The 27,247-nt window shown below is 41.0% G+C and overlaps 1 protein-coding gene across 1 annotated transcript; it reads left to right on the top strand.

Annotated features, from left to right (window-relative positions):
* Positions 1-1,683: 1,683 nt before the first annotated feature.
* On the top strand, positions 1,684-26,187 carry tpo (thyroid peroxidase). The gene is made up of 13 exons (XM_064331045.1): positions 1,684-1,887; positions 2,285-2,429; positions 3,078-3,165; positions 5,006-5,166; positions 5,671-5,803; positions 7,593-7,722; positions 8,546-8,746; positions 14,661-15,182; positions 20,156-20,414; positions 21,219-21,389; positions 24,377-24,614; positions 25,712-25,920; positions 26,099-26,187. The coding sequence occupies exons 2-13, from the start codon at positions 2,339-2,341 to the stop codon at positions 26,122-26,124; spliced, it is 2,229 nt and encodes a 742-aa protein (XP_064187115.1). The 5' UTR covers positions 1,684-1,887; positions 2,285-2,338; the 3' UTR covers positions 26,125-26,187.
* The last annotated feature ends 1,060 nt before the right edge of the window (positions 26,188-27,247 follow it).

The raw sequence follows: 27,247 nt of genomic DNA, 5'->3' as shown, positions 1-27,247 counted from the left end.
CATTTATGAATAGATGACAGCAATCTTGTTTATAATAACTAAGAAGTGAAATAAATATTGACACAGACTCTAGGAACCCCCCCCCCCCCCCCCAATACACACACACTTACACACAAACACACATGCACACAGGCACAGACTCAGACATAATCGTGTCATAAATTAAAAGTAACTCGATTAGGCATGAAGATCTGCAAAACAATACTTTAATGTAGTGGATCCTACAGTTTTAAATTGCACAGTTTATTATTGTTTGGAGAGTAAGAGTGCAATATCAATTCATACGTACATAGTGGGTTATTAGACCGGCTACAAGCTAATCAGAAAAAAAGCAACATTTGTTGCTGTGCTCCATAATAAAAGTGTCGTTCATTTTATGCCATAAACATCTGGCTTTGGCACATCATTACAAATAACATGGACTAGACTAAGAATGTCATGCCTCACTTGATTGGTACATTCACATGCTCAGTGATTGTTGAGTCAGGTGTTGATCTCTCAGTGGAGTGGAGTGGACACAGTGGAGTGTGTTGAGTGCTTTTTGACCCCTCTTAAGAAAGCGGTTGCATCAGACATGCTCACCTCAGAGAGAAGTGCTGCACGGACCGTATCCTTTTTTGACGTCAATGGACCCTTCCACCTCTTGTAAAAGGTCACCCACGTGTTAATGCAATGTTACAGCAGGACAGGGCTGGAGACCAGACACATTAAAACGCCTCAGTTATGTTCGTCCCAATTGTGCTGAGAATTCTCAACTAGCGTCACAATTAGCGTCCTTCATAATACAGAAACCCAGTGATTTAGCTGAAAGAGTCATCCTAGATACATGCATGGGAATCAGTTATTCTGTACTGACCTGTAATTGAACATTTTTTATCTTCTTTCACATGTTGAGGAGGTTGGGATGGCACAGATTGTTGTGATATGATGATGATGATTATTAACTGGATTGGGATGGTCCTGCATACACTGGCACAGAAAAAAAAAGTGCACAACTTCAAACTGGGTTCAACCATGTGGCAAATGTCATCACAGTTTTTCAGCTTACTGGTCAATTACCTTTACAGCAATTTTTCAGCACACATTAAAAAATATTATACAGCTCACATGGCTTGCTCTGTGTTCATGCTCCATGTACAGTTTGTTTTCCTATTTTCTGTTTTCTTTACCGTTTAGCAAAATTCTGGCTTAATGGTCCCCTGAAAGGACACGTATACGCTCACAGGGGAAGTTAGGTAATGCTGTAATTCTTCAAGATATCTCTAGAGGCCCGAAGACATTACATATTTCAATATAGATAAGACAGCGCGAGCTATATACTGTAGGAAAGGCAGAGGAACTTGGGAATAAGGTGAAACCTCAGAAGCCAGCAGTTCAGACTTGTGATTTATACAGTACCCCCCAAGCGAATTATTATTCCTGCTCATCTCCATATTCATCCATTAATAACAGCTGAGAGTTGCTTGTCTTTGACCCTTTGCTCAGCTGGGTTCCTGGTTCTCCCCAATCACTGATGGCCCTGGGAGAAAGATTTCCCAATCAGTCTTGCATCTACATTGGCGTTCATCGATCCTTAGTGAACTACGTACAAATCGTGTACTGTGTTGCAGTCGCTCTGGGCGAGGGCATTTACAAAATATACATAAATGAAAGTTTGCTTCATGTATGACATCTGGGAGCTTTTTATTCTGTCTGGTGTAGGTGAGTGCTTTGGAAAGAGTCGCTAGGTTGAAGTGTTCTTGCTGGATTAAGAGAGCATGAACCTGACTCCCCCAGCAAGTTCTGGGATTGACCCTTCGGCTATCGCCCGCCACCAGACCGGCTCGATCACCTGGTGCAGAGCTTGGACTCCGTGCCCGCCTTGTCAAACCGTCGGACCGTCAAACGGTGAGCATTTTTGCATGGAAACACTCTGGCAGACCATCCTAGCCAGTCACAGCTCTTCCAAGAAGCTTAAAACGAATATACAGTTGGACTAGTCCTGCTTTCGGTGTGATAACAGACTTTTTTCTTTCTTTTTTACTTTTTTTTTTTCAAATGAATCCTCATTATGTGTATTACAGTCTGTTCTCAAAGTATTTGCATTGATGAAAAGGGTAATGTGTTTCTGTAAAAGAATCATTGATCTGCGAGTTTAAGAGGATTTTGGAGTAAATATTTTGTGTTTATTCATCTCTACTTCCAAGCTGTTTATGTTTCTTTATATTTATTGTAAGGCGGGCATGATTTTTGCATTTATTAAGTATCAGTATGTGATCAAATGGATTTTTTCTCCTTTTGGCAGATCGTACTGATATTTGATACAACTGGATTTTTTGGTTGCTGAAAAATAAACATTATGACTATTTACATCAAGGTATTTACATCTTCACTGATATCCTGCTTGCTGCTCTTATCTATGTCAAGCCCTGAAGCTCATAATTACCAAAGTAAGTAAATTCTCTGCATTACGTTCTACCTCTGTCTAATATTCTGATGTGGGAAAAAAAAATAACTTTCATAGCTGATAGCTAAAGTCAGAGGTGTATGGCAGAAAGAAAGTGCTTTGATTAAATAGTACTGCTACAATTTGTTTTCTCTTATCGTATAGCCTAATAATGCATTATGAATAGATACTGTGCTCTCGAACAAACAATAAGTAAGACAATTTCAAAAGATTATGGTACACTACATTTAAATATTGATATAATTCTCTCAGCTGATCATCAAGCCTTAATCATGCTGTTACTTTTAATTTATGACAATTATGCTTGAGTCAATGTGAGTATGTGTGTGCGTGCATGCGCCTTTTGTCATTTCAATGTCACTTTATCTTAATTTATAAAAACAACATGATAGAAACTGAAAAATAAAAAAACAGCCATCTACAGAGTAATTAGGTATATGCTGTACAATTTGAACAGAATTGTCCACATTTATTTGGTCCATTGGTGAGCAATAATAATCTCATGGTTATCATTCTTACTGAAAAAAAAACCCTTTTCATAATTGCTTCGAGTTGCAGGGGGTGACTTTATAAATGCACTCCTGTCCCGATTCTTTTTTTAAAACAGATTTCACATTTTTGTGTCTCCCAGGGAAACAGGGACAGGGAGCATCTCCTTTATTCGCGTTCCAGGGCAATCCTCCAGGAGGAAACATGGCTCCTCTACACACCACACACAGGTAAACAGTCTTTCTGTCCCGCTTTTTGGAAGGCCTCTATTTTTGCAGCCTCCCCACGTGTGCAGGGCCACCAGTTTATCTCTGCTTTTACCTCGCGTGTACTTCAGTCCGCCGCCAACACAAGGTCGATAGCAGCACCCCAAACCTCTACACTGATAAAGCAGCTGCCGCTAATTAAGCGCAGGCGATGATTGACAGCCATGTTTACAAACGACGCTCACTTTAAAATTCAGTCCAATTTTTCAGGCCAACAGATATATGGCAGTGTAAGACCAAAACAAGATTTTTATAAATACACAAAATATGTGACATGCTATAAAATTCAAGTGTTGAGGCACTCCTGTGAGTATAGCATTAAAAAAACATATACTTATTTGAGACAGGGAAATGAGCATTAAAAAACTACCGATGTGTTACAATTTACACCTTCATCAGGGTTTGGACAACCTTGGGAAAAAGCAGACAATTAATGTTAACAAACAGCACACAAGACTAATTTGGGACATGTCAGACATATGGCGGTGTTTTGAAATGTTGCACAGGGGATGCATGTTTTTTTTTTAGTTTAAGTAGTGGGAAATTCTATTAAAACTGAATTATGTAGTGTTAAACTTGAACAAAAAGTGTTTATTAATACTAATAATAATAATAGTTTGCAGCACAGGTACATTCTGAAAATGATTCATGCAACAACAAAAAAAAATGGTGTCAATTTACAACACACTTGTTTATAAATGCAAGTAATTTGGAAGCTTTTTCCAGTTGAATATTTTCGCTTTACAAGATATCTGTTAAATTTTGAATGACATTCCCAAGCAAAAAATATGCTACTTTAAAGGTTCTGGAATCTGAAATCTGTGAATTTCTTTGCTGATGTGTTGTTTTAATACTTTTTTGCATTCACAAACAGCCAAGAAATATTTTTAAATGATTCTTGCAAAAAATAAGTACAAAAGCCTTTGCCAAAACTGGCTTGCTTTCCCCCTTGGCTAAACACCAGGTTTTCAGTGGGCGGGGTTAACTGGGTGTTAGTTATGTAACAAAAACCTTAAGTGCAGTGAAAACCTTTCTACACTTAATATGTAAATGACACTCTTGACACTTTTGTGCCGGTAAGGCAAGCTAAGATGAAAATGCCTAAGCGTTGCTCCTTCTCCGGATGCAGAGAAAGCAATACATTGGCAGGAATACAGGTCGCCAATCCATTGCAGGGCAAAACTTGGGACATTCTTGCTGTTAGGCGACAGTGCTACCCACTGCACCACCATGCCATGTCCATCTAATATGGCACTCCAGATTTTCAGTTACCATTTAGTACACTTTAAGTGTGTTGTGTTCCATTACAAATACACCAAAATGAGTCATGTGACTGTGCCATTTGAGTGCCTACAGGGAACCCATGGGGAATAACAACTGAAGTATAAAATCCCAAACTGGCAGCCCTGGTAATGTGTGGCAATGATTTAAGTGAAATTAATTGTTTATGTGCATTAAATGCTGAGCTGCTAAGATACTGGTTTGCCATATGTGGATTTTACTCACAGCCTGTTATTGAATTCTGAACATATCATTCACAACTGTCAATCACAGCTCTGAAGGGTGACATATGGTCACACACCCACCCAGGGAGGGAGGGTGTTAGCCACTTTGATAGACTCCTGTGATGCAGGTTCTTACACAAGTGACGGAACAAAAACAATTGCAGTGTAGACTTGTATGCAACAGGAGAGGCTTACAAATACTGCACATTCAACATTCTGAAAAAAAAATCTGAATAATGAATTGGCTCAATGAAAATGCATTTCTTCTTTTGCCTTTGTGTTCCCTACGGAGAGCACAGGGAAGGCCCAGTCCTGTCTGCAGCCCCTGCCTTTTCCTTCCGACGGCAGGTTGACCCAGAAATGCTCGAGCAGTCCAGAGCTGCACAGAGGCTGGAGTGGACTCTGTGGGACTTAAAGGACCGAGTGAAGCACAGACGCACACGAGACACCAGGGCCTCAGGTAAAAACCACATTCTACAGTGAGCGAGTAGCGTGACAGGTATATCTGGCTGTTTGTTTTACAATCTCTGATTTCCACTGCCCTGGGGGTCACTTCTAATTCTATTTATTCTAAATACTACTTCTACTACTACTACTAATGATAATAATAATAACAAATTATTATTATTATTATTATTATTATTATTATTATTATTATTATTATTCATAAAACTGCAAGCAACAGTAGTCAGAGGAAATGCATAAAATGGACACGAACCATCATGGTTGTTGCAATACTTCATGAAGTATTATAATGCTGCGGAGACTTCATATAAGTTATATTTAAAGCAGCCCACACACAAGCTACTCTTTTGTTATTTAGGTGCGGAGCTGGGCCAAGGATTCAGTGTCAATCGACCCAACAGCTCATAAGGAATTTATAGCCAAGATTTTTCACAGAATATGAACGCTCATCTCCCTGAGCAATGAAAATTCAATACTTTTATGTTTGATTTTTTTCCAGAGCTTCCTACATTAAAGGAAGTGGAGCTTGTTATGAACCTGTCAGGGTGCCACCGTCCAATTCCAAAAAATTCATGTCCCACGGACAGGCATTCCAGAAAGTACCGCACCATCTCTGGAGTGTGCAACAACAGGTCAGTTTCCACTCTACATATTTAAATTCTGTATGACATTAAACCTGAAACTACGACCCAGCTGCTACACAGTAAGTAATTCAAAAGAGATATCAGTGAATTAGCATTAATGCATGTTACATCATCCAGGGAGAGAGGGGGTGCATCATGGGAGCAACAACTGTGTATGAAGTGCATTTCTCCAAAGCAATGACTGCTCAGCTCAGCTAACAAACTTTAGAGTGGAAAAAGTGGCAGCTGGCAGCTTAAGCTTTGGAGGATAGAATGTGCTTATTGATTGATTACGCTATAGTGGTTAGACAATCCTATTTAATACAACTGGGCATTTCCAATTGGGTGGAAAATAAAATTTGTTATTAAAAATTGTACAAATGGGTTCATTTCTCATCTTTACGGCATTAAGAATGTGAGTAATAAATTACATTCAATGGGTAGATTTAAGAGAGAGAAAATAAAATGGACAAAAAAGTGCAGCAGTGTTTACAGTGCCAATCTTTTAAAGATTTTAAAGGGGAAAGTTTTTTTTCTCTTTTGAGAAAGGTCAAAAATGAACTTTAATGTTAATTAACATTACTGATTCCTATTGAAAAATTCCCACAAATGGCTTCCTAATTTACACATGCGAAGATCCTCCAGCACACCAAGGAGCAGACTGGAGTGATTTTTGCATTTCAAATACATTTTTCTCTTTTATTTTGGGCTTTTCTCTCAAAGAGAGAATGCGCAGCAATTCTAAACTTAAAACAGTGACAAGTTCATACGCTTTTTTAGCTGGCTCTTGATGTGGAGAATTAAAGATGAGCAGCCTGTTGAGTAGGATGCATGGGCGCAGATCTGGATTTTTGGGGGCATTCATGCAACAGTAAAAACCTACTGAGAACATCACTGTGGCATGTAGAGTGGGTGGAATAGTGGAGGGAGAATGTAGAGACTGTGTAGAGAAGATGTAGAGGGTGTAGAACGTGTAGGGTGGGTCTACAGTCAGTGTTTGGCTGGAGTAGAGAAAGTTTAGAGTGGGTGTACAGATGGTGTGCAGGAGACTGTAGAGTGGATGTAGGGCCCTGTTATGCAAATCATGGACCCTTGAAAGCCAATAACTGCTGCATTTACCACAACCCCTAGGAGTTACTTGGGAGAAAAGACAACCAGAGCCAGATTTGTATTTGTGGGCAAGATCTGAGCATCCATGGTGTAGGGATTGTGTATAAACAATCTGGTAAGAAGAAAAAGGACGGTCTCTCGTACTCAATGAAAAATGACGGCAGTTGTCAGAAATATAGTCACCTACTCTGGGATTCAGTGGAGTTAGTTTGAACCCTTTTCTCAGGACTGATTGTCTTTAAATACCTTTTTTCCATCCATTGTTTTCAGAGGCAGGAAATTCAAATGTATATTCAAAATAACGTGATTTCATCAGAGTCTGGCCTCCCTAAATTATCCAGTCTGCCAATCAATAGGAGGCCTGATGTTCCAGTTCCCTAGCCAGGAAAGTCTATTGTACTGTTAATCAAGTCTCCTTGTTTGGAATAGTTCTTGATCACCCACTCCCGGTTGCTATTCTTTTATTGAGCACAATGACGATCAGTGGCGACGAGTCATCGCTTATGCTCATAACCTGCATTGTCCTTATGATAAGTTGACCGAAACTACCTGGGCGGCAGGTATGATTGATGTGCTGGGACTTGAGACTTGAGTGGATAATCTTACAAAATGGAGGCACGCGCCTACACAGCCCGGTGTGCACGGGCGCAGAGAAGGAGACATAGTAATGGCGGTGCTCTCCCTGCAGGGATCACCCTTTCTGGGGCGCGGCTAACACCGCCCTGGCCAGATGGCTGCTGCCGGAGTACGAGGACGGAGAGCGGTCCCCCCGGGGCTGGCACAGCGGGCGCCTCTACCACAGCTTCCCCCTGCCCCCGGTGAGCGGCAGCCACCTCGCCGCCGTGTCGTCAACCCTCCCGCGATCGCCGGCCATGAATTCCTCTCCTCCATCAAATTCACAACCGGTCCACAGAGCGGCTCACGTGTGTCAACCCACATGCCAGAAATGATTACGAATGGCAACACAGTGCAAAGAACACACAGTACGATGACAAATAGCTGCAGAGGGGAACGACATAAACTGCCTGCATTTTAGCCCGAAAATGTGTCAACATTCATACAGCCGTAATGGTTACAGTGCCATCATTTATGGCTGCTTTGCTGCTTCTTTTGACATGCCAGGCAAATATATACTCTGTTGTCTAAATTTTGGTCTGTTGATAACCTTTAAGGGGAAAAAAAGATTGCTTTTCAGACATCGCATCATTTCAGAGAGCTCTTGCTGACTAGGCTCCCTCGTGTGTTATTGTAACTCACACATAAGCAGCAGTCTCCACAGGGGGGTGGGGGGTGGGGGAGGTGGAGGCTTTGGCTTTTGTAAGGCACCACTCTGCATTCTAGACTCGTCACACAAGAGTGTAGCTGTATCACTCTTCACTGAATTATGATTTTCCCTTTTGAATTGACAGAATCAGAACAATCCAGCCATATACAAATAGGGACAGGCCCATTACAAAATCTGCATATATATTGTAGAATTACACATCGAAAGAATAAAGAATAAAAATGCCCTTCTTGTTTAAAATAACACCTGAAAAAAAATGCAAAAATGAAAACGGAGAAAGAATGCTAAATTAAGCCGCTGACGTTTTTTGTTTGTTTTCTAGGTTTGACGGCTGTCTCCTTTCTGCATGTTTACAGGTCAGGGAAGTCAGCAACGTGATAATGCGCGACTCTGGCGGGGGCCTGCTCGAGGATGAGACTTACTCCCAGATGCTGGTGGACTGGGGCCAGTACGTGGACCACGACATCTCCTTCACCCTGCAGAGCGCTAACCAAGCAACCGCGCAGCCAGCCTGCTCTGGCACCTGTGAAAACACTAATCTCTGCTTCCCTATCCAGGTGCCACATCACAGCCACACTGCCCCAACCCCCACAACCCCAGCTAATTTCATTTCTGCTTCTGTTGCTGTGGCAGTCTGTTTACAGAACAGTACTGAATTTTTTATTCATCTCTCTAGGGGCAATTTCATTTTGGGCAGAGAGAGAGAGAGAGAATTGAATTGAAAAATCCCTTTATTAACACTAGACAGGCTGCAATTTCTTTCTTCCTGTTGTTACGTCTCGCACTATCCGGCCTGTTTATAATAAATGCCTGAAACAAAAACAAAAGAGACGCAACATACAAAAACCACCCAGAATGAACAAAGTTTGCAGTCGCTATTTCATTAACCACAAAACAACAAATTTGCATGACAAGGAAAAGAACGTGAAAAGAAAATAAAGAAATATATAAATAAATAGATAAATAAATAAATATTTATAAATTAATAATTTTTACTCTGGTAAATAGTGGCTGGCTGGAGCAGGCCCGCTAGTTCTTTCACTCTCCCTGCAAACCTGAGGTTCCTACCTGTGTACCGGGGGGTGGGGGGGTGGGGGGGGCAAAACGGAGTATCTTCCGGAAAACTAACTTACCTGTTCTTATCTTTTCAGCCTGCAGAAGTACAATCGAAAATGAACATAAAAACAATCACCATCTGTCGGGTAACAACAAATAGTGAGAATACCGAGTGGACAACACAAATTGAAAGGGTAGCCCTGACGTGATGGACGACTGTGGGAAAAACAGCTGCCTTTTCCCCACGCATCAGAGATTCTTATATTGGAGAGTCCCGCTTTGGTCATCTTCACTAATGACCTACGTCATACAGGAAAGCAAACGAGAGAGAAGTTACAGCAGGACCATAACACTGTTACTGCCAAGTCTGACGCCCAGCGTGACCTAATTTCAAGATTATGAAACTATATGCTGCAAAACAATTTTCTTATAGCACAGGACACAATTGAATCAATTCCAATTTTCCAGGTTTTCTTAGGCAAAGTGAAAAACATATCAAGGCATATTACAGGCGCACTGAGAAAAGCACAAAATGTGCAAAACAACACAAAATACAAAATGGAAAAAGTAGTTAAAGACATACAAAGTGCAATATTTTTAAATAGGCTATTTCTTCCATCTTAACGGATTCAGTAGGCTATGCTTCTACCTTCCCCAGCTTCCGTTATTTGGAGTGTGCTTTTACACACTATTGTGCTTTTACTCACTGTCTCACTCCTCTTACTCATCAAATTCAGAAAATGCACAGATTTGGTAATTTAATTTATATTCAAAGTATGTTTCAGTAAAAAACCGAACGTATGTTTGAGGCGTCTATCTCTGTGAACCTTTTAAATTATTTCTATACAACGCAACGCCAACAAATATTCATCCTCACTCTAAAGTCTTCCTGAACTTCATCACACAATTGCAACAAATCAATCTTGAGTAATTATATGTGCAAAATAAGTTTTACTTGCATCTGGTCGAGCAATTCATATCAAAGCGTTTGTCATTCAGTTGCTGAACAGTGTGCTAGAGAAGTCAGGAACACAGTCATATCTGGGCACCAAAACCTGCTGCCTATTGTCTGGCAGGTGGTCTGTGAAGAAAACGACACAAACTCCCTGCATTTCTTTACTGTGTCAATTTTTTTGAATTTACAGTCCACCTTAACCGTGCCGGTCGCTTCACTGTATAGTAAACCCATCTACACTATGAAGTCTTCAGCAAAACCGAAGGTGCTTAAGGTGGAAAATACAAAAACCATGGTCAACATCTCTGATTAGGAAAGATTGTCCATAATAGTTTTGTCCATAACAGGTTTGATCCATTTGTATTATTAGTGACAGATAGTCCTTCAGTCTATTCAAAAGTGGCCAGGTAAGCACTTTGAAGTCAGTACACAGGAGTGCCACAAGTCTCTAATTCTAAAAGAACTAGGTCCCCCTTTTTAAGAATAGGTGTGAGAACTGCTCTCCAACACGATGATGGTTATAAGCCATCATCATTGTCAAAAAGCTTTCTATTAGTACTTCAGCTGACAGGAAACCCCAGAACGTCTTATAAAATTTTAGTGGTCAGCCCATCCAATCCCTGGTGCACAAGGTGAGGCTAGCTGTTCCACAGCCGTGGTAAACTCCTTTATCCGTGATCAGCTCTTTATCCAGTGCAACTTTTTTCATGGGACTGAGCAGAGGGACACCCTCCAGAAGCTCTGCTGCACATTGTTCATTACAGAGTGGCCAGAAAAGAAATGGGCATTGTGTCTCCTCATCATGACCGGATCTTTGGTGACACTACCATCTGGTCACATGAGGCAGGACATTTGCTTCCTCTGTACTGCCTTCTTACCCAGATTGATCCTATGATGGTCTAAACCCTACAAGACTAATGCAGCTTCCAGTCGATCAATCTCTATGCCCTGCAGACATTTAGAGGTGATATAGTCTAGCTGCACTTACTCTATTATCTAAAACAATGACCCACATATGCTGCCTTGCTTTTGGATGTTTAATTCTCCTCGCATCTTCTCACGTCTCTTCTAAGTTATGAGATCACCGTTGATGCTCCTCGCTTACTATATCTAATGTAAAATCTATTGTGCAATTCAATCTGCAGGCATGGCGATATAGTGCTGATCACACTTGCCTACCTCTTCCTTCATCTTGCCTATCTGACCCTTGATTAGGAGCATATATGTTCCCATGGCAGAATGCATATCCCAACTTCTGCTCTAACTATTACTACTGTCCCCTTTATGAACTCAGTGGTGGAAATGATATCCACATTTAAATTAGCAGAAAAGAAGGCTTGCAACTCTACTAACATTAGTGCCATAACTAAGAAAAAGTGAGCCATTCCAAAATAACGCCCAATCTATTTCATTATTTGTGTCACTGTTGGTTTCCAGCAGAAAGAAAATATTGATAATTGTTCTGCTGTGCTACCTCTCTTAATGCCTTCTTATTTCTGTCTCTCCCCCATTTATATTCAAAGAGCAAACAATTAAGAAGAGACACAGAGAAAGCAGTAAGAACAGGCTGAAAGAACAGGACACAGTGTAATGCATGATCAAATTTATGTGATGTGGAGCTCATTGCATTCTTCCCTCTGTTTTTTTCTAGGAATATCTGCCTTTTGCAGTGTAGTTACCTGTAGTGTTTTTTGTACATCCAATAAATTAGTCCCAGCAAGTCTTTGCAATACACCAATAGTTCTGTTGAATTTATCAGTATCAGGAAAGTGATCTTTTTACTTTCACAGTTTTTCCTGATGTTTTCTCCAAAAAAATCAATCTCTTGTTCTAGGGAATAGAAAGCAACATGCTTATGTATTAGATCTGTTGCTGTCTCTTTCTTGTTTTCTTTTGCTTGGCTATTTGACATCAGTATGACATTCTCAGCTGACACTGTCCTTCTGTCAGCCACTACAACACTACCAGGTTCAGCCTTTTCCATCCTCGCAGAACTTGTTGACACTCCTGTGTCAGTCGCAAGTGTAACTGCATGATCCTCTTGCTCCTTTCTTGCTTGTGAATCTAGACCCTGGAAAGACAACCTTGACCAATGGATCTTGTGGCCTCTCTGTTTGAGACTAACCATGCCTGTACACCTGTCTGAACCCTACTGCCATTAGCAGGAGGCCAGATACTATTTTCCCCTGCTATGACCTCCGCCTTCTGTCAATGGGGACAGGCAAAGGGCTTATGCCCAACATCGCTGCACTCAAAACGTTTCCTGTTGCCCAAGCCAGCATAGACTATCTAGGAGACAAACTATTTTTGCGCGAGAGAAATCCAGTTAGCCAGTGAGAGCAATTGAAACCCTGCGAGAGACTGAAGCCCCACGAGATGGTCCAATGAACTGCGCACATGGTCCAGTGGACAGCGAGGGCAATTGAAAGTGGCTTGCGAGAGAAATCCAATGGATAGTGTGCAGTCCAGTGGATAGCGTGGGCGAATGAAACACAGCAGCCAGTTAGGCAGCCTCACATCAGTTAGCTACCAGAAATACTTAGTATCCTGAGTTAGAGTATGATAATGTTGACAATTATAATATATCGTCATGTTTTTGCTTATTTCCAATTATCAATAAAGCAACTCAACCGTTTTCTGAATTGTCATACTTCGTGTGTAGCCAGGTAACTTCTGGTTTTTTTAAATGTCAGTAACATTACCAAGCTCCCATATCATTAATGGACTAATTTTTCAACATTTGCAGTAGTGTGATGCAAGTATGCATTTCACCTCTAGAGCAATTAAAAGACAGGATGTTCTTGCATTTAAAAGTACATCATAATTAAACCAAATGCTCTTTTTCGACATGGGAATGCAAGCCACTTTCAATTGCTCTCGCTGTCCGCTGGACCGCGTGCGCTGTTCATTGGACCTCTCTCGTGGGGTTTCAGTCTGTCTTGCATGGTTTCAGTTCTCTCGCTGGCTAACTGGATGTCTCTCGCGCCAAATGGTTCATCTCCTCTCTCGTTTTTTCGACCAACTTTTGTCCACAACGGCGCCTCATGCTGATGCCTTTTTCATACGGGAGGCATAAGACAGATTGACATGACCAACCTGCTCCCCACAGCAATCAAAACTTCCTCCATTGTTATGGTAGGTTCAGGTACTATATGAACCCTGTGCTTGATGGAAAGAGACGGTGTCAGAGGGGACAGCATATCCCTCTAAAACCTAGCTCTACCACTAAACAAATACATTTGCAAATCCTAAAAATAAGACAAATAGAAAACTCTTACTGGATCATGCAAGAAAAGAAATAAAAGTAGGGAACCAATATGAGCAAGGAAATATAGAAACCAAAACAGATTCTAAAATCCGCGCTAATAACACACTCACTCAGTACCGCACTCTCACCCGTGCTCCCAGCATGCACCACACAAGAGACAGAAAGAGAGAAACACTTCCTCAATTATAGAATATATTTCATGTAATGCTACACTAATATGATATCCTGAGCGTTCTACAGTTACAAGTACAGCATTAGAACATCAAACTTGTCTGAATTCTGATTTAGAAAGAAACCGTGACTTTCGCAGTTCTTTGTTTATTTGAAATGGCAGTAAATTCCTTTTTAAAATGTAATAATGAATGTGAGATGTATATGCACTTTTATGTGAGACCGTGTCTCAGTGCTCTGGCTTGTACAAGGACCATAACATCATATCTTATTTTCTATTGTTTTTCATGACAGAAATTTGATTTAAAATGATATGTATGTAGATTTGTAATTGTACCTGTAATTAACATAAAATAGTTTTGAAAGTTTGGAGAGAATATGTTCCTTTGTAGTATATTAGCATCTTGAATAGGGTCGCTAGGACAGAGTAAAAAAGCAGAAGTCTGAAGCAGAAGTGTAAAGGGCTTTATCTCCCTCAGACACAGCATACTTTTCACACTTTAAATAGAGATTACAGATAACGGCATGTCAATGCTGTTTTTCGGAAATGACAGGTGTTTATGGAGTGAACAACACTGACATTTGCCAAAGGATTTTATCATTTCCATTGCATGCGGGTGTGCTTGTGTTGAGGGGGAGAGGGTGTTTGTATGTGTTTAAATGTAAAATGCCGCATTTACTGCATGCTGATAAAGGCCTGGTCTGAATGAACATTTTGTCCTTTAGTCTGAGTTGTCTGTTATCTAAAGTTATGTGAACTACGTTAACTTCAGTTTTCTTCACTAAATAATTCATTAATTATTTCAATTTGGAGATCACTGAACTCCTAAAATTATATTTGTGAAGAAAAACATTAAAACGGGAATTTAAAAAAAAAATAATGTTATGAACGAAGTTAAGGACAAATGGCAAAAGTTATGGCCAAATGTTGATTGAATACTGGCTAGTGTCTAATTCTTCACTGAATTTGTACATAGAGCCTTTTTATCTCAGTGTAAATATGTGTGTTGCATTGGTACAGGTTCCACATGATGACCGGCTGTCAGGTCAGCGGAAGTGTTTACCATTCATTCGCTCTTCCCCGGCATGCCCGTCCAGCACTGATGATGTAAACACCCTGCTTCACAAGCTTCGCACGGGTCTGGCACGGGAGCAGGCCAATGGAATCACCTCCTTCCTGGATGCCTCCACGGTGTACGGCAGTAGCTCCACCCTGGAGCTCCGTCTCCGCGACCCGTCCAGCCAGTCTGGAGGCCTCACCGTCAACCCTCACTTCACAGACCATGGCCGAGCACATCTGCCATTCGTCCCCAACCCTCCCCATGCCTGCCTTCCAGACCCAGGGGGACCACCAGGCGAGAGGGGAGAGTGCTTCCTCGCAGGAGATAGCCGGGTTAATGAGGTCCTCTCTCTCTCCGCCCTCCACACACTGTGGGTGCGAGAACACAACCGTCTAGGCCATGTCCTGAAATCACTCAATCCTCATTGGAGCACTGAGACCACTTACCAGGAGACCCGCAAGATAATTGGAGCTCTGCACCAGGCAAGTTTCCGTCTTCATTCACATTCTGTCTTCCATCACACATGCAGAGTCGTAATCTATGTCAGCGGAGTCCTGTAACACACTGTCATAACATCATAATGTCTATCCCGGGTGAGTCATCCACTCACACACAGGGTGATAATCTACACCAAGGGAGTCCATCTGCCACACATATAATCTACGTTAGGTGAGTCACTTAGTCATATACACATAAAGACATGATCTACACTGTCACACATACACAGAGAATGCCATCTGCACTAGAAGTGTCAGTGTGATACTCAGATAGGGGCACAGACAGATGGAACAGGTTGAAGGACAGTGAGGGTAATTCAAAAAATGGCCTGCTTTAAGTGTGGTGTCTGTAGGTGTCTGAGCTAAGCATTTTCCACATTATAATGGCCTCAGTTTCAGACATATTTTAGACTTTCTTACATTTTCAACGATTTTGCCAATGCAATATCAAGGCCCTAAACTAATCGAATCTAATATTTACTTTTCTAAAGTATATTTACCCCCGCATTGTGCTGAATAGTGTCTGGTTGTCCCAAGTCATCTTATCCTCAGTGTTCAGCTCCTCTCATAACATGTGCATCTATTATGGATGCTCTGCTTAGCCTGAAGACCAGCATCCATCTGTGTCTTGCTCACTCCCCGTGGCAAGGGTACTGAGTGCTTGTGAACCATTGTGTCTGAGGAAAAATTATTCCATTTAACACAAGATTCCTCAGCCTGCAGAGCTGTGCTTTTCCTTACTCACGTTTCTTCATTCTCTGTCAATAGGCAAAAAGAAAAATGCAACTCATTTGTAATAAACTACAAATTTACTTTATGATTTTATGAGATGATACTGTATGTACGATATGAATATTATTGGATGAAGGCCAGGTCAGCCGAAAAGTCTTGGTAGCAAAGTAAATGTGCATTTTCTTATGAGGCTCTCAGTTCCTCAAGCACAAAGTTTTCCTGTTTCATTCTCTGCACAGAAATCTTATAAGCTTCTCCTTTCAACCATGACATCTGAATCGCTGTTATTAGGTGTCTTCTCTTTTCTGTGATGGTAGAGGTTATGTTCTTTTTGCTTTGATGTTAGAGGTTCTATTCTATTTGATCTGATAGTAGAGGTTCTGTTTCCTTACATTTACATTTTGGCCTGTAGCAGATGCTTTTAACCAGAGTGATTTGCACATTAGATTTTACATTACACACTTTTGGCAGATGCTCAGAACATACAGTGGAGAAGATCAGTGTTAATCTCAGGAATACAGCAATGATATTCCGCCAAGATGGCACAGTGGCCCATTCATAATCACTTAGTGTAATATTAACCTTACAAACAACAATTTGTATTGTAACAAAAGAAGGTATGGCTAGACAGCTAACCTAATCTTACACAGCTATACATTTTTCAAAATGAAATCCAAGAAAAGAGGGAAAAAACTAGGGGGTCAGGTGCAATGGTGCAATAGGTGAATAGGTGTCTTCAGCCTGTGTCAAAAGATGGGCAGTGTTTCTGACAGCATTGGGAAGCTCATTACACCACAGGGGGCCAGAACAGACAGGAGACGTGACCTGGAAGTGCAGGTACCTGGGGGGGAGGTGCAAGATGCCCAGAAGTAGCAGAACAGAGAGGTCTAGCAGGCATGTGGGGTCTGATGGTCTTTTGAAGATATAACAGAGCTGTCCCTTTTAGGCTACTGCCAAGGATTTAATTTGATGCCCAGCAGAATCCAGTGGAGGGAGATGAGAAGGGAAGTGACATGGCTGAGTTTGAGGAGGCTGTAGGTCAAATGAGCAGCAGCATTTTAGATGAACTGCAGAGGTCTGATGGCGTAGGCAGGGAGGCCAGCTAAGGAGATTCCAAACATTTTGTTTTTTACATGCTCTTATCCAGAGTGACTTAAAAAAAAAAAACCTTTACATAGCATTTACATTGCATCCATTTATACAGCTGGATACATACTGAAGCAATGCAGGTTAAGTTGCTCAAGGGTGCAACGGCAGGAAATCAAACCTGTGACATTTAGGTTACAAGACCAGCTCCTTGCCCATTATACTACATTGTCATTATACTACAGTTCTGCCTATCCTTCAGGCAGGCTGACATGTGAAGTAAGACATGACAGAAGGAAGGAAACAGAGGAGAAGCTGAGTATTGTCAGCCCATAAATGAGTATGACCCCTGGGAGGAGATGACATGCCCAAGAGATTGCATAAGGAAAAAAAGAGGGGGCCAATTACAGAGCCTTGTGGCACACCAGTAGGAACATCCAGGGAAGCCATCATTGCAGGAAACCCTAAGGATTGGCCAGAGATTTAGAACTCAGTCCACTTAAGTGCCAGAAATCCCAAATGAGGTCAGAGTGGCGAGGAGGAATATGTGATCTATGGCGTCAAAGACTGCAGAAAGGCCCAGGATTAAAACATAATAGCCAGGTGATCTAACTGACTGGAGTGGTTTGGTGATGGAGAGAAAGGCAGTCTCAGTGGACTGACCACCCGTGATGGCAAACTGGAAGATCTTGGGAAGGTTACTTTGTGTTAAGAAGTAAGAGTGTCACTATCCCCTTCCGGGGTAAATGTAGTCTTTTTTCTTGTACTGCAGTGTGTAAACATGGCTTTGTTATGTTGTGAATTCCAGACTGTTCACATGCTTATCTGGAATTGTAAAGGTCTGTCTCTAGAACTCCTAATATGTAACCTGCCCTATCAAAATCAGTGACATTGACCCCAAAACAAATTTGGAGTTTATAAACTAATGTTGTTCCAAATTGAAATCAATGTTACAAACTAAAACAAAATGTGAGCTCCTGGACTGACTCAATTCATCAAATAAGCTGAACTCCCGCTCCCCCATGCTCCCTACTAATAGCAACAAAATGACATTTTAAAGTGTAAGCATCAGGCATACTTGCAGTCACTATACAAATGGGATTTTTTCATATTTGCACTTAAGGCATTGCAAATAATATTTATGTCATTAATTCATTGACAAGAAATTGCTTGTGTAGACTGTGCTGTTTGTGGGTTTCTCAGAAGTGCAGACAGCAGGACTAGTGATGTGATAATATTTTACTTTGCTTTTGTGTTGGTCATCTGATGTGACTGGCTTCACCCCCTATTTTATACTTTAAAAAATTAGCCGGGTCATGACAAGAGTTGGATATATGCTGCATGTTCAATGGTTTTGGGAGGGACAGAGGAGTATGTAGACTAGTTAATAATTCTGGGCAGCAGAAGGAGTCTTTTTCTTCAACAGGAGTGTGACTTTGGCCACCTTGAAAGCTAAGGGCACACTGCCAGTGGACAGTAATGATTCTTCATTGAAGAGATTAATGAGAGTTAGTCTAAATAAGAAGTGAGGAAATGGGATCCAGGGCACACATAGTAGGTTGATGTGTTGTAAGCAGATTAGGTATTTTCATATCTGCAAGGGGAGATAATTTGGATAGAAAGGATATGTGAGAGGAGGAGATTCTGGTAAGGTAAGCAGAAGTCTTTGAAACATTATTGATTTTTGATAATTTGTCCCATGTTTTGACAGATGAATTATGGGGCCTTTGTTTGATGCAATAGTAAAATTTATGGACAGACAAAATGAAAAAAAGAATTTCACTTGTGAGCATTATGAAACTTTCTTTTTTTTCTGTAAATGAAACCCAATGACTTATCTTCCTGAGGTCTCTCACACACAGTGCTTTTATTTGATGCAATGCATGGGGGTATAGATTGTTTCCTTTTTACTTAATTTAATTCAAAACTAAATTAAAAAAGTAGCTAGTAGCAGCTAGCTACTTGCAAAGATGCAATCCAAGTAAAAGCCATCCTCCAAGAAACTTAACAAAAATGGGATTAAAAGTTACCAGTGGATCCATGCTTCATATGTTAACAGAACCAAAGCTCCTTTTAAAGTCTACAGAAAACATGTCAGTGTGCCCCTTGGTGGGGAGGCAGATGTGAAGCATCATGCTGATGAGAAACACCAGGTGATGAATTCAGAAAGTCGGAAAGCAAATAGCCTTGTCTCTAGCTCCTCCCACAAACTCTATGACTCCTTCAGCAATTAGGTTTCTGCTGCCTAGTTTACTGAAGTATATCTCTGTGTTGTACATGAGCAATGATACTCTAATTATGTAGGTTGTGTTTGATTATTTATTCCACTAATCCCTAATACTACACACTCAACCATAGTTTCCCATTTACACCAAATGTTATCAACTATTCCCTAAGTCTACCCACTCACTGAAGTAGTTTCTGTCACTATCTTTCCTTTTTGTTGTTGGATTCTGGTACCCTGTGGTATTGTCACCTGCAAATTACTCTTCAAAGCAATTGTTTTGTCCTGGTACAGAAAAAAAACATTAATGTGGGCCCGGAGTGGTGATTCAGAACTGTGGGTGAGGAGATATAGGGATTAAGCTTCTTGGTTTGGTCTTCTAAAGCCTGTGTAGTCAAAGCCATTTCCAGTGGAGTAGAAGAGTCATGCAGAGAAATGGCTTAAATTAGAGTGAGAAAACAAGACAATGTCCCCCTTCCTGCATGTCTGGCCACAAAAGGATCAGGGAGAATGGGATATATTACTTAAACAGTGAAAGTTGTACTACATCCCTGGAGCCACATTTAAAAGCAAACCAAATCATGACCTAGGAGTTTGTAAATAGTAATAAGGGTAGATATGTTTTTGGGGGGTGAGAAAGTGCATTTCATCTCATCTCACACCTCAAAGGTAGTTTATGCCTCTACTAACTCAATCTTGGGAAAGCTGCTGGTGAACTCATTCAATCCACAATTCAAGATGGATATTCTTCAATAAATTAATAATTTTAGCTTATTATCCTGTTGTGGAAATAAACATTTAGTTCCTCATTAAAATGATATAAATTATAATGTAGGAGAGAATAATTAAATGCATATTAAAGAGCTGGTTATCAGGAAAAAGGCTGGTTATTTACTCTTGTGTCTCCTCTTTCAAGATCATAACCTACAGGGACTATATTCCTAAAGTCCTTGGACCTGAGGCTTTCACTCAGTACGTTGGCACGTACAGAGGTTACAACAGTTTGGTCAACCCGGCAGTCTCTAACGTTTTTGCCACAGCAGCGTTCAGGTTTGGGCATGCAACAGTTTCACCCGTGCTGAGGAGGCTGAACGAGAGCTTCCAGGAGCATGACCTGTACCCCTCTCTGAGCCTCCATCAGTCTTTCTTCAGTCCCTGGAGACTGCTGAGAGAAGGTATGTGTGCTTTAGACCAATCAGGTCTCTTTGTTGTGTGGCTCTAACTAATCAGCTCCTTCTGTATGCTTTTGGGAGTTCTTCATTGGCATTAAGGAACAGAAGAAACTTGTGATTAAATTGCATTATAAATAAATGAATACATATTTGGTAGCGGGTGCAGTGGGAAGCACTGTTGCCTCACAGCGAGAAGGTCCTGGGTTCAAATCCAGCCCGGTACTTTCTCTGTGGAGTTTGTATGTTCTCCCTGTGTCCGTGTGGGTTTCCTCTGGGTACTCCAGTTTCCTCCCACAGTCCAAAGACATGCAGGTAGGCTAATTGGAGACCCTAAATTGCCCGTAGATATGAGTGTGTGAGTGAATGGTGTGGGTGTATTCCTGCCTCTCACCCAATGCATGCCGGGATAGGCTCCAGCACCCCCTGCAACCCTGCTCAGGATAAATGGGTATAGATAATGGATGGATTTTAGTGGTGGGATTTAACAGTCCATATAAAAGGCATGCAGACATTTTTTTCTTTAAAGCCTGCACACTACACCGGTCATGAACCCCAGCACCAATCATCTACGTTAACTTTCCATGCTCCACACAATACAGAGAAGTACAGGGCAACTGTTTTATCTTATTGGTATTTTTTGGAGACAGAAATTTGCATTGATGTTTAAATCATAAAAAAGACAATTGCTGCTTCTCCTCTGAAGCTGGGGATTCTGAGATTACTTTTATTTCTACTCTATTGCAAAGTTAGACTTTATTTAGCAAAGAAACTTTGTCATTTGTTGTTTGTTGTCTGCTGTCTTGGCAGGGGGGCTGGACCCGGTTCTGAGAGGCATGCTGGGAAAGCCAGCCATGGCAGTGACCCCCGACCACCTGATGACCCCTGAGCTCACCCAGAGGCTGCTGGTCCTGTCCAGTCCTGGGTCTCTGGATTTGACAGCTTTAAACCTACAGCGAGGTCGCGACCATGGGCTTGCAGGTCAGCACTGTGTCTACTCAGCCCTGTATCTTAAGGGCCGCCATGTCTGCAGATCATCTCAAACCTGGTCCTGGGGGGCTGCAGTGTCCACAAAGGCAGCAGACCATGTCCCCGAAACATTACAGTATACAGCGGCAGACATATTGCGTAACCGCTCAGCACTGACATTCAGAGTATGTTCTCTTTCCTGCCAGGTACTTAACCATCTCATTCAGTGTTTTTTCAGCCTGAATCCAGCCATGAGTGTTAGTCAGGAATATTTGCAATATCATGGCCCCCAAGGACCAAATTCTGTGTATGCCTCCCATTACTTTCATAGCTCTCCACAGATAAACCCAGCGAATGCACAGTGGCCTATATTCCACATCCACTGTCAGAATCCTGTGCACCTGGCCTTTTCACAATCTACTGGGGCAAAACTAACTCCTGCTGAAGCAGTGTGGGCAAAATAATTTAAATGAAAATGAAAAAAGCTTCCAAATCACTTGCACATGTGCTCTTATCTCTACAACGATTGTATTCTTTTCCATTGTTAATTACCACAGACTAACATTGATCGTATGACATTTCTTCCTCAGGCAGATAGATACACAGTGCAATGATTTGGGTCCAGTTTGCATAGGATTTCCTTTGGGATAAAGGAAGTGCTCAGCTGAGTGCAACTATGCGGATATTGAGCTCCCGTGAGCATGAATATCTCCACACCTGTTTCTGCTATGTGCACACAACCACAAGATTATTTTAAAAATCTGCTACTAATGATGGCTTTTCTGCCTCATGGTGTATAAAAGAAAAAAGGAAAGAACAGCTGTTTTAAACATAACAACTCCTCTGTACTGAGCACTGCTCCACAGATAACCCAATTACTGTATAACTGTCTAGAGGAGAAAGGAACAAAGGAGGTTCTCTTCCTTAAAGCAGAATCCATGCATTTGATTAAGATAATCAGGTTTGAATGATTTTGTATTTATTACATAATGACTTGCTGTAGGAGTAATTAATTGACTAAAATTATAACAAGTAAAAAACAGAGGACTGGATTAAATTAGAAGTCCTGGAAACTGAAATCTGTTAATTCTTTACCGGTGTGTTGTTTTAGTAATTTGTTTCATTCTCAAATGGCCCAGAAATGCTTAAAAAAATGATTTTTTCCCCCTTGGCTAAACACCAGGATTTCAGTGGGCGGGGTTAACTGGGTACAACGTATGTCACGAAAATGCTAAGGCTGGTTAAATCCTTTCTACTTGGAATATGTAAATGATAGAGGCAGGCAGGCAAGTTAGAAATGCCTAAAAATTCACCGTCTCTGCAAGCAGAAAAAACAATGAGCTTTTTCCAAAAAAAAGGAGGGACCCACAAGAAATGGGTTTCATTTCTGGATGCCCATGGGCAGTGCAATATTGCAATAACCCCAACATTTAATATTTGTAGTGCCCATTTTCGCGAGGAACACTTCAACAACTGTCTACAAAAACAATGTGGCTTTTCTGAAAAGCTAGTGCTGGCGAATGGCGCAGTGCCTTACCTCCCTTCACCTCCCTCCCAACGGATGCTGCTAGGGACACTCTCAGTTGCCACAGAGCAGACACATGATGGATGGGTGGGCAGGCCTACCTTCAGCTAGCGATAATTAAACGGATTCTGAGCTCAGATATGTGGAATCAAAGCCTTTCTTTATTTGGGTGTAATGCCCGGAGCCTGAGACTGCTGCCAGGTCTAATGTTAGTGTACAGCAGCTCTGTGTTACGTTACTACACGTTGATTGATCTGCAGGTTTAGCCCCTTTTGCCAGCTAATGTTCTGTTTAAACTATTTTATGTTCTATTTATAACTCCAGATGTGTTATCAACCAAACCATAATAAACTGAAAGGTTATAATGGCGTAAAAAGCAAGTCAGGTGTTGTACTTGGCTGATAATGCCCACTTTCTATTTGCATGTTTATTTCTCAAGTAGATTGTTTAAGATAATGAATGACCACTGAATGTTGGAAGGCACATCTCTATTATATCTAATGGTAAGAATATATATTTATTCCATATTTAGTCACAGATATTGATAGTTGAATGATGCGGTATAATTTTGTGAGACTTCCTCTTGTTTATTAGGCTATTTCGTGAGCAGCATTTTTCACCTCTGTATTGGCATACGTTTGGGTTATTGTTGGCTTTATCTGTTTGCAATGACAGAATATGAATTTTTGGTGGTGAAAGAATATTTTCATGAACTGCCAGATAGACACTATTGTAACATGAGATTGCAGGGAGGGCATGCTTGTAAAATGGACAACCAACCAGACCAATAATGGTACTTAGACACTTTGTATTTGGGACAGTAGTTGTGTATTATCTTCTAATTAAGCTAGAACACACATAGTTTGGTTGCAGGAGCACTGAATGTCTGAGTTCAGTGATCTCAGGACACCAGTGTCCTGGCCACTTGGGGGTTTGTACAAGGGGGTTAACTATGTGGGACCACCTGTTCTAACATAGAAACGAGGAATGGTTTATATATGATGTTTCTTATGGTTGTGAATATTAGTGAGTGCCAGATATACGCCCACTTGTCCTTATGTGCTGGATAGGTCACGATAATCTAATAGTGTTTATTACAATTTAATGGTTATAATTGGGTTTAAAACTTGAAGGAAATACTAAGAAGACAATCAATTGTCACTTCTGGGGAATATAACCACAATTTAAATCCAGTTTCCTTGACCTTTAACATTAATCCTTAATTTTATCCTTGACTTGTAAAGACCATTATCCTTTCCTTTTACAAACAGAAGCACAGAAGATTTTTTGATATGGGACATGTCATTTTTTTTTCATAAATGTCACTGGTCAATTAAAATGAGCGCCTTCACTGAAGCCAAATTTTGCATAATCCCATGGAATTTGTAACCATTTTGTATTCGTTAAGAATGTCTGACTTTACATTCCTTCATTCCTAAGCATATAGTTGTCATCCTGCTGTGTTGGTTTACAGGTTACAATGACTGGAGAGCATTCTGTGGACTGGAAAGAGTGGAAACCCTCACTGAAATCAGATCAATTATAAGTGACCCTGCTTTGGTGAAGAAGATCATGGATCTGTACGGTCACCCAAGTAACATAGATGTTTGGCTTGGTGGGCTGCTGGAGGACCACGTGCCTGGTGGCAGAACTGGCCCTCTTTTTGCCTGCTTGATTGGCAAACAGATGAAAGTGCTGCGTGATGGAGACAGGTAAATGTAAAACATACTGAAATTGTGAGGTGAGATTTGTGTGTGTTCAATCATAGGACAGTCAACAAGAAAGTACATTCTTAAATATATTACAAATCTGCATGATTCAGTTGTTCCTCCAGATTAAAAGGGACTTGGTTTGTTCCTAAAAATGTATGTTTACAGTCCCTTTCCATAAAATGACTGTATTAAGCATTACATCACATATTATCTGCATTTATAGCATTTATATAGCCATATATGGCCATATATCTGCATTTCAAAAAGCAAGAGTGATAGGCAAGCTGATTTAGAAATGCCAATACACAGTCACATTCTGCTAAAAAATATGTTCAAGCCTCTTTTGAGATGTGAGTTTAGTGGAGTTCAGAGCCATCAATAAGCATGTCCACTTCAGAATTTGGCTTTAACCCGGGACAACCAACAAGAGAATAATTAGTTTTCTTGGCTGGGGACCTTGGTCTCTAGCTAAGCAGGCTAATCACATCTCTTGTTGTGTAGAACAGCTGGTAAGGGTCACTGTTTGAAAACCACAGCATGCCTAGCCCCACAATGAACCAGCATGCCTTCTAAAAGAAAGATAGAGCACCAAAGCCTTGCCTGTAACTGTTAAAAATGGAAGAAGAACAAAGTTTCATCAGAACTGGAAAGAAAGAATCATGTAAAGAAATTATCATTCATTTATTTTAAATTTTATTATTGTTTCTTGGTACAGTGCAATAGTAAGAATCAATCAGTTGCATGGCCATATTGATTTGAATAGATTAATTGGATAGCTGTAGACATAATTCTTATATTACTTTAAATCTGAACTGAAGCATTTTCATCATCTAATGTGATGATACACTGCACTTTTAATTATCCCCAGGCCACAGAGCAAAACAGTCATAATAATTACATCATTATATGAGGGAGCACACTTTGTTTCAGTTTAATCAACATAAAAAGCCATTTGTAGAAGGTGGAAAGGTAACCACAAGTACTACATTTCCCAAGTTCCCACATGGCACTAATGCTCCAAGGAGATTGATGGTTCATTTTGAAGATCACTGCAGGACTGTCAGTAATAATGAAGTGGCGCGGTTCGTATTTTGTAGATTCTGGTGGGAGAACAATGGAGTTTTTACACAGGCACAGAAACGGGAACTCAAAAGACACTCACTGTCCCGGGTGATTTGTGACAACAGCGGAGTCAGAGAGGTTCCCCCTGACCCCTTCCAAAAAGCACACTACCCACATGACTTCCTGTCATGTGACAACATCCCGGCAATGAACCTGGAGGCATGGCGTGATGGTGTCAGCAAAGGTCAGACAAATCATAATGCTCTATAATTTCTCATCATATCTCTGCAGGGATGCCGCTGTTTAATTTATCCAGTCGTATCTCTGCAGGGTTTCTGCTGTTTTATTTATCCAATCGTATCTCTGCAGGGATTCTGCTGTTTTAGTTATCCAATCATATCTCCGCACTTTCTCTTCTCCAGCTTGCAGTGATTACAAGGAACCATAAAAGGACAGGGTAATGGCTCCCAGATAGCCTTCAACATTGAAAACATACTGTGGAATTTCAATGAATGTTTCATGAAGAGCCATTCAACGGAAATAAATACATACATACAACTCAACAATTCTGGCCCGAGCTTATTGACAGCTGTGCCTTTCCTTTGTGGAGCACTGTGAGCCTCTGGTTCACCCCCAAGGTGGAAAGGGGACATTCTGAGCCTTGTTCCACACCAGGAAAATTAATAGTGCTGTATCCTGTCACCATGGGTACTGTTTGACTGTGCCAGGGGAAGCAGTCTGCACAGGAACAGGATGGAGCTCTTATCCTCTTGTCTGAAAGGGCCAGTCTCACAAAGCACTCTGCCTCTCTGACCTGGATTCTGTCAGCATTTTCACCAAGAGCAAGGGTTGTGCTCTTTCCTTCACAAACATAGGGCTGGATTAATCATTTATTTTTATTTAACAAATACATAAAAAGCACTAACCTTTTCCTTTGCAAGCCCAGTTCATCAAGAAATATGCATATAAAAATGGGTCTGCAAATTGGTAATAGAAACAGCTGTTTCAGTAGCAAGTAGACTGACTACCTGCTAATAATGTACAGTAGATGTGGGCTGACTGCCTGCTAATAATGTACAGTAGATGTGAGCTGACTGCCTGCTAATAATGTACAGTAACTGTGTTAAAAAAACAAGTTAAAAATCAAAAAGGTCACATGAAGAAAACTCCTTTTTTTCTTTTAGAAATCTGAAATGCTATACATTGGAGGGAAGTGAGGATTTTATAGTACCCCTCCCCCCACCCCCGAAAGCACCAGAAACCCCCGCTGGTCAATCAAATACTGCTCAATCGTCCACTGGCTAAGCTGCATGTGAAGTGTCTTCCTTCCATGCGTGTCTGTCCAAGCCCAACTTGTGAACTGTGGAGATAAGAAGCAACACCCTTGCCATGCGCTCGCTTGCATTCTGCTGAATTGATAGCCGAGGCTGCAGCTCCGAGCTCTGATGCACATGATTGGGTATTTCAAATTGGGAAGAAGAAGCATAAAGAGCCACCAATAACACTGAGCCCATTTCATAGCATGCATGCTGAACTCTAAACAAAAAAGGGAAAGCAAAACTGATCCATGA

Source organism: Anguilla rostrata, chromosome 1 (assembly GCF_018555375.3).
Source record: "Anguilla rostrata isolate EN2019 chromosome 1, ASM1855537v3, whole genome shotgun sequence".
NCBI lineage: Eukaryota > Metazoa > Chordata > Actinopteri > Anguilliformes > Anguillidae > Anguilla > Anguilla rostrata.
Note: the sequence above shows the minus strand (reverse complement) of the source record. Positions and strands in the feature narration are given on the sequence as shown.

Excerpts from the sequence above, each read along its gene's own strand:
- tpo (XM_064331045.1), top strand. The coding sequence starts at position 2,339 with ATGACTATTTACATCAAGGTATTTACATCTTCACTGATATCCTGCTTG. Across the intron at positions 5,167-5,670 it reads ACGAGACACCAGGGCCTCAG|AGCTTCCTACATTAAAGGAA; the intron begins GTAAAAACCACA and ends ATTTTTTTCCAG. Across the intron at positions 24,615-25,711 it reads GTGCTGCGTGATGGAGACAG|ATTCTGGTGGGAGAACAATG; the intron begins GTAAATGTAAAA and ends CGTATTTTGTAG.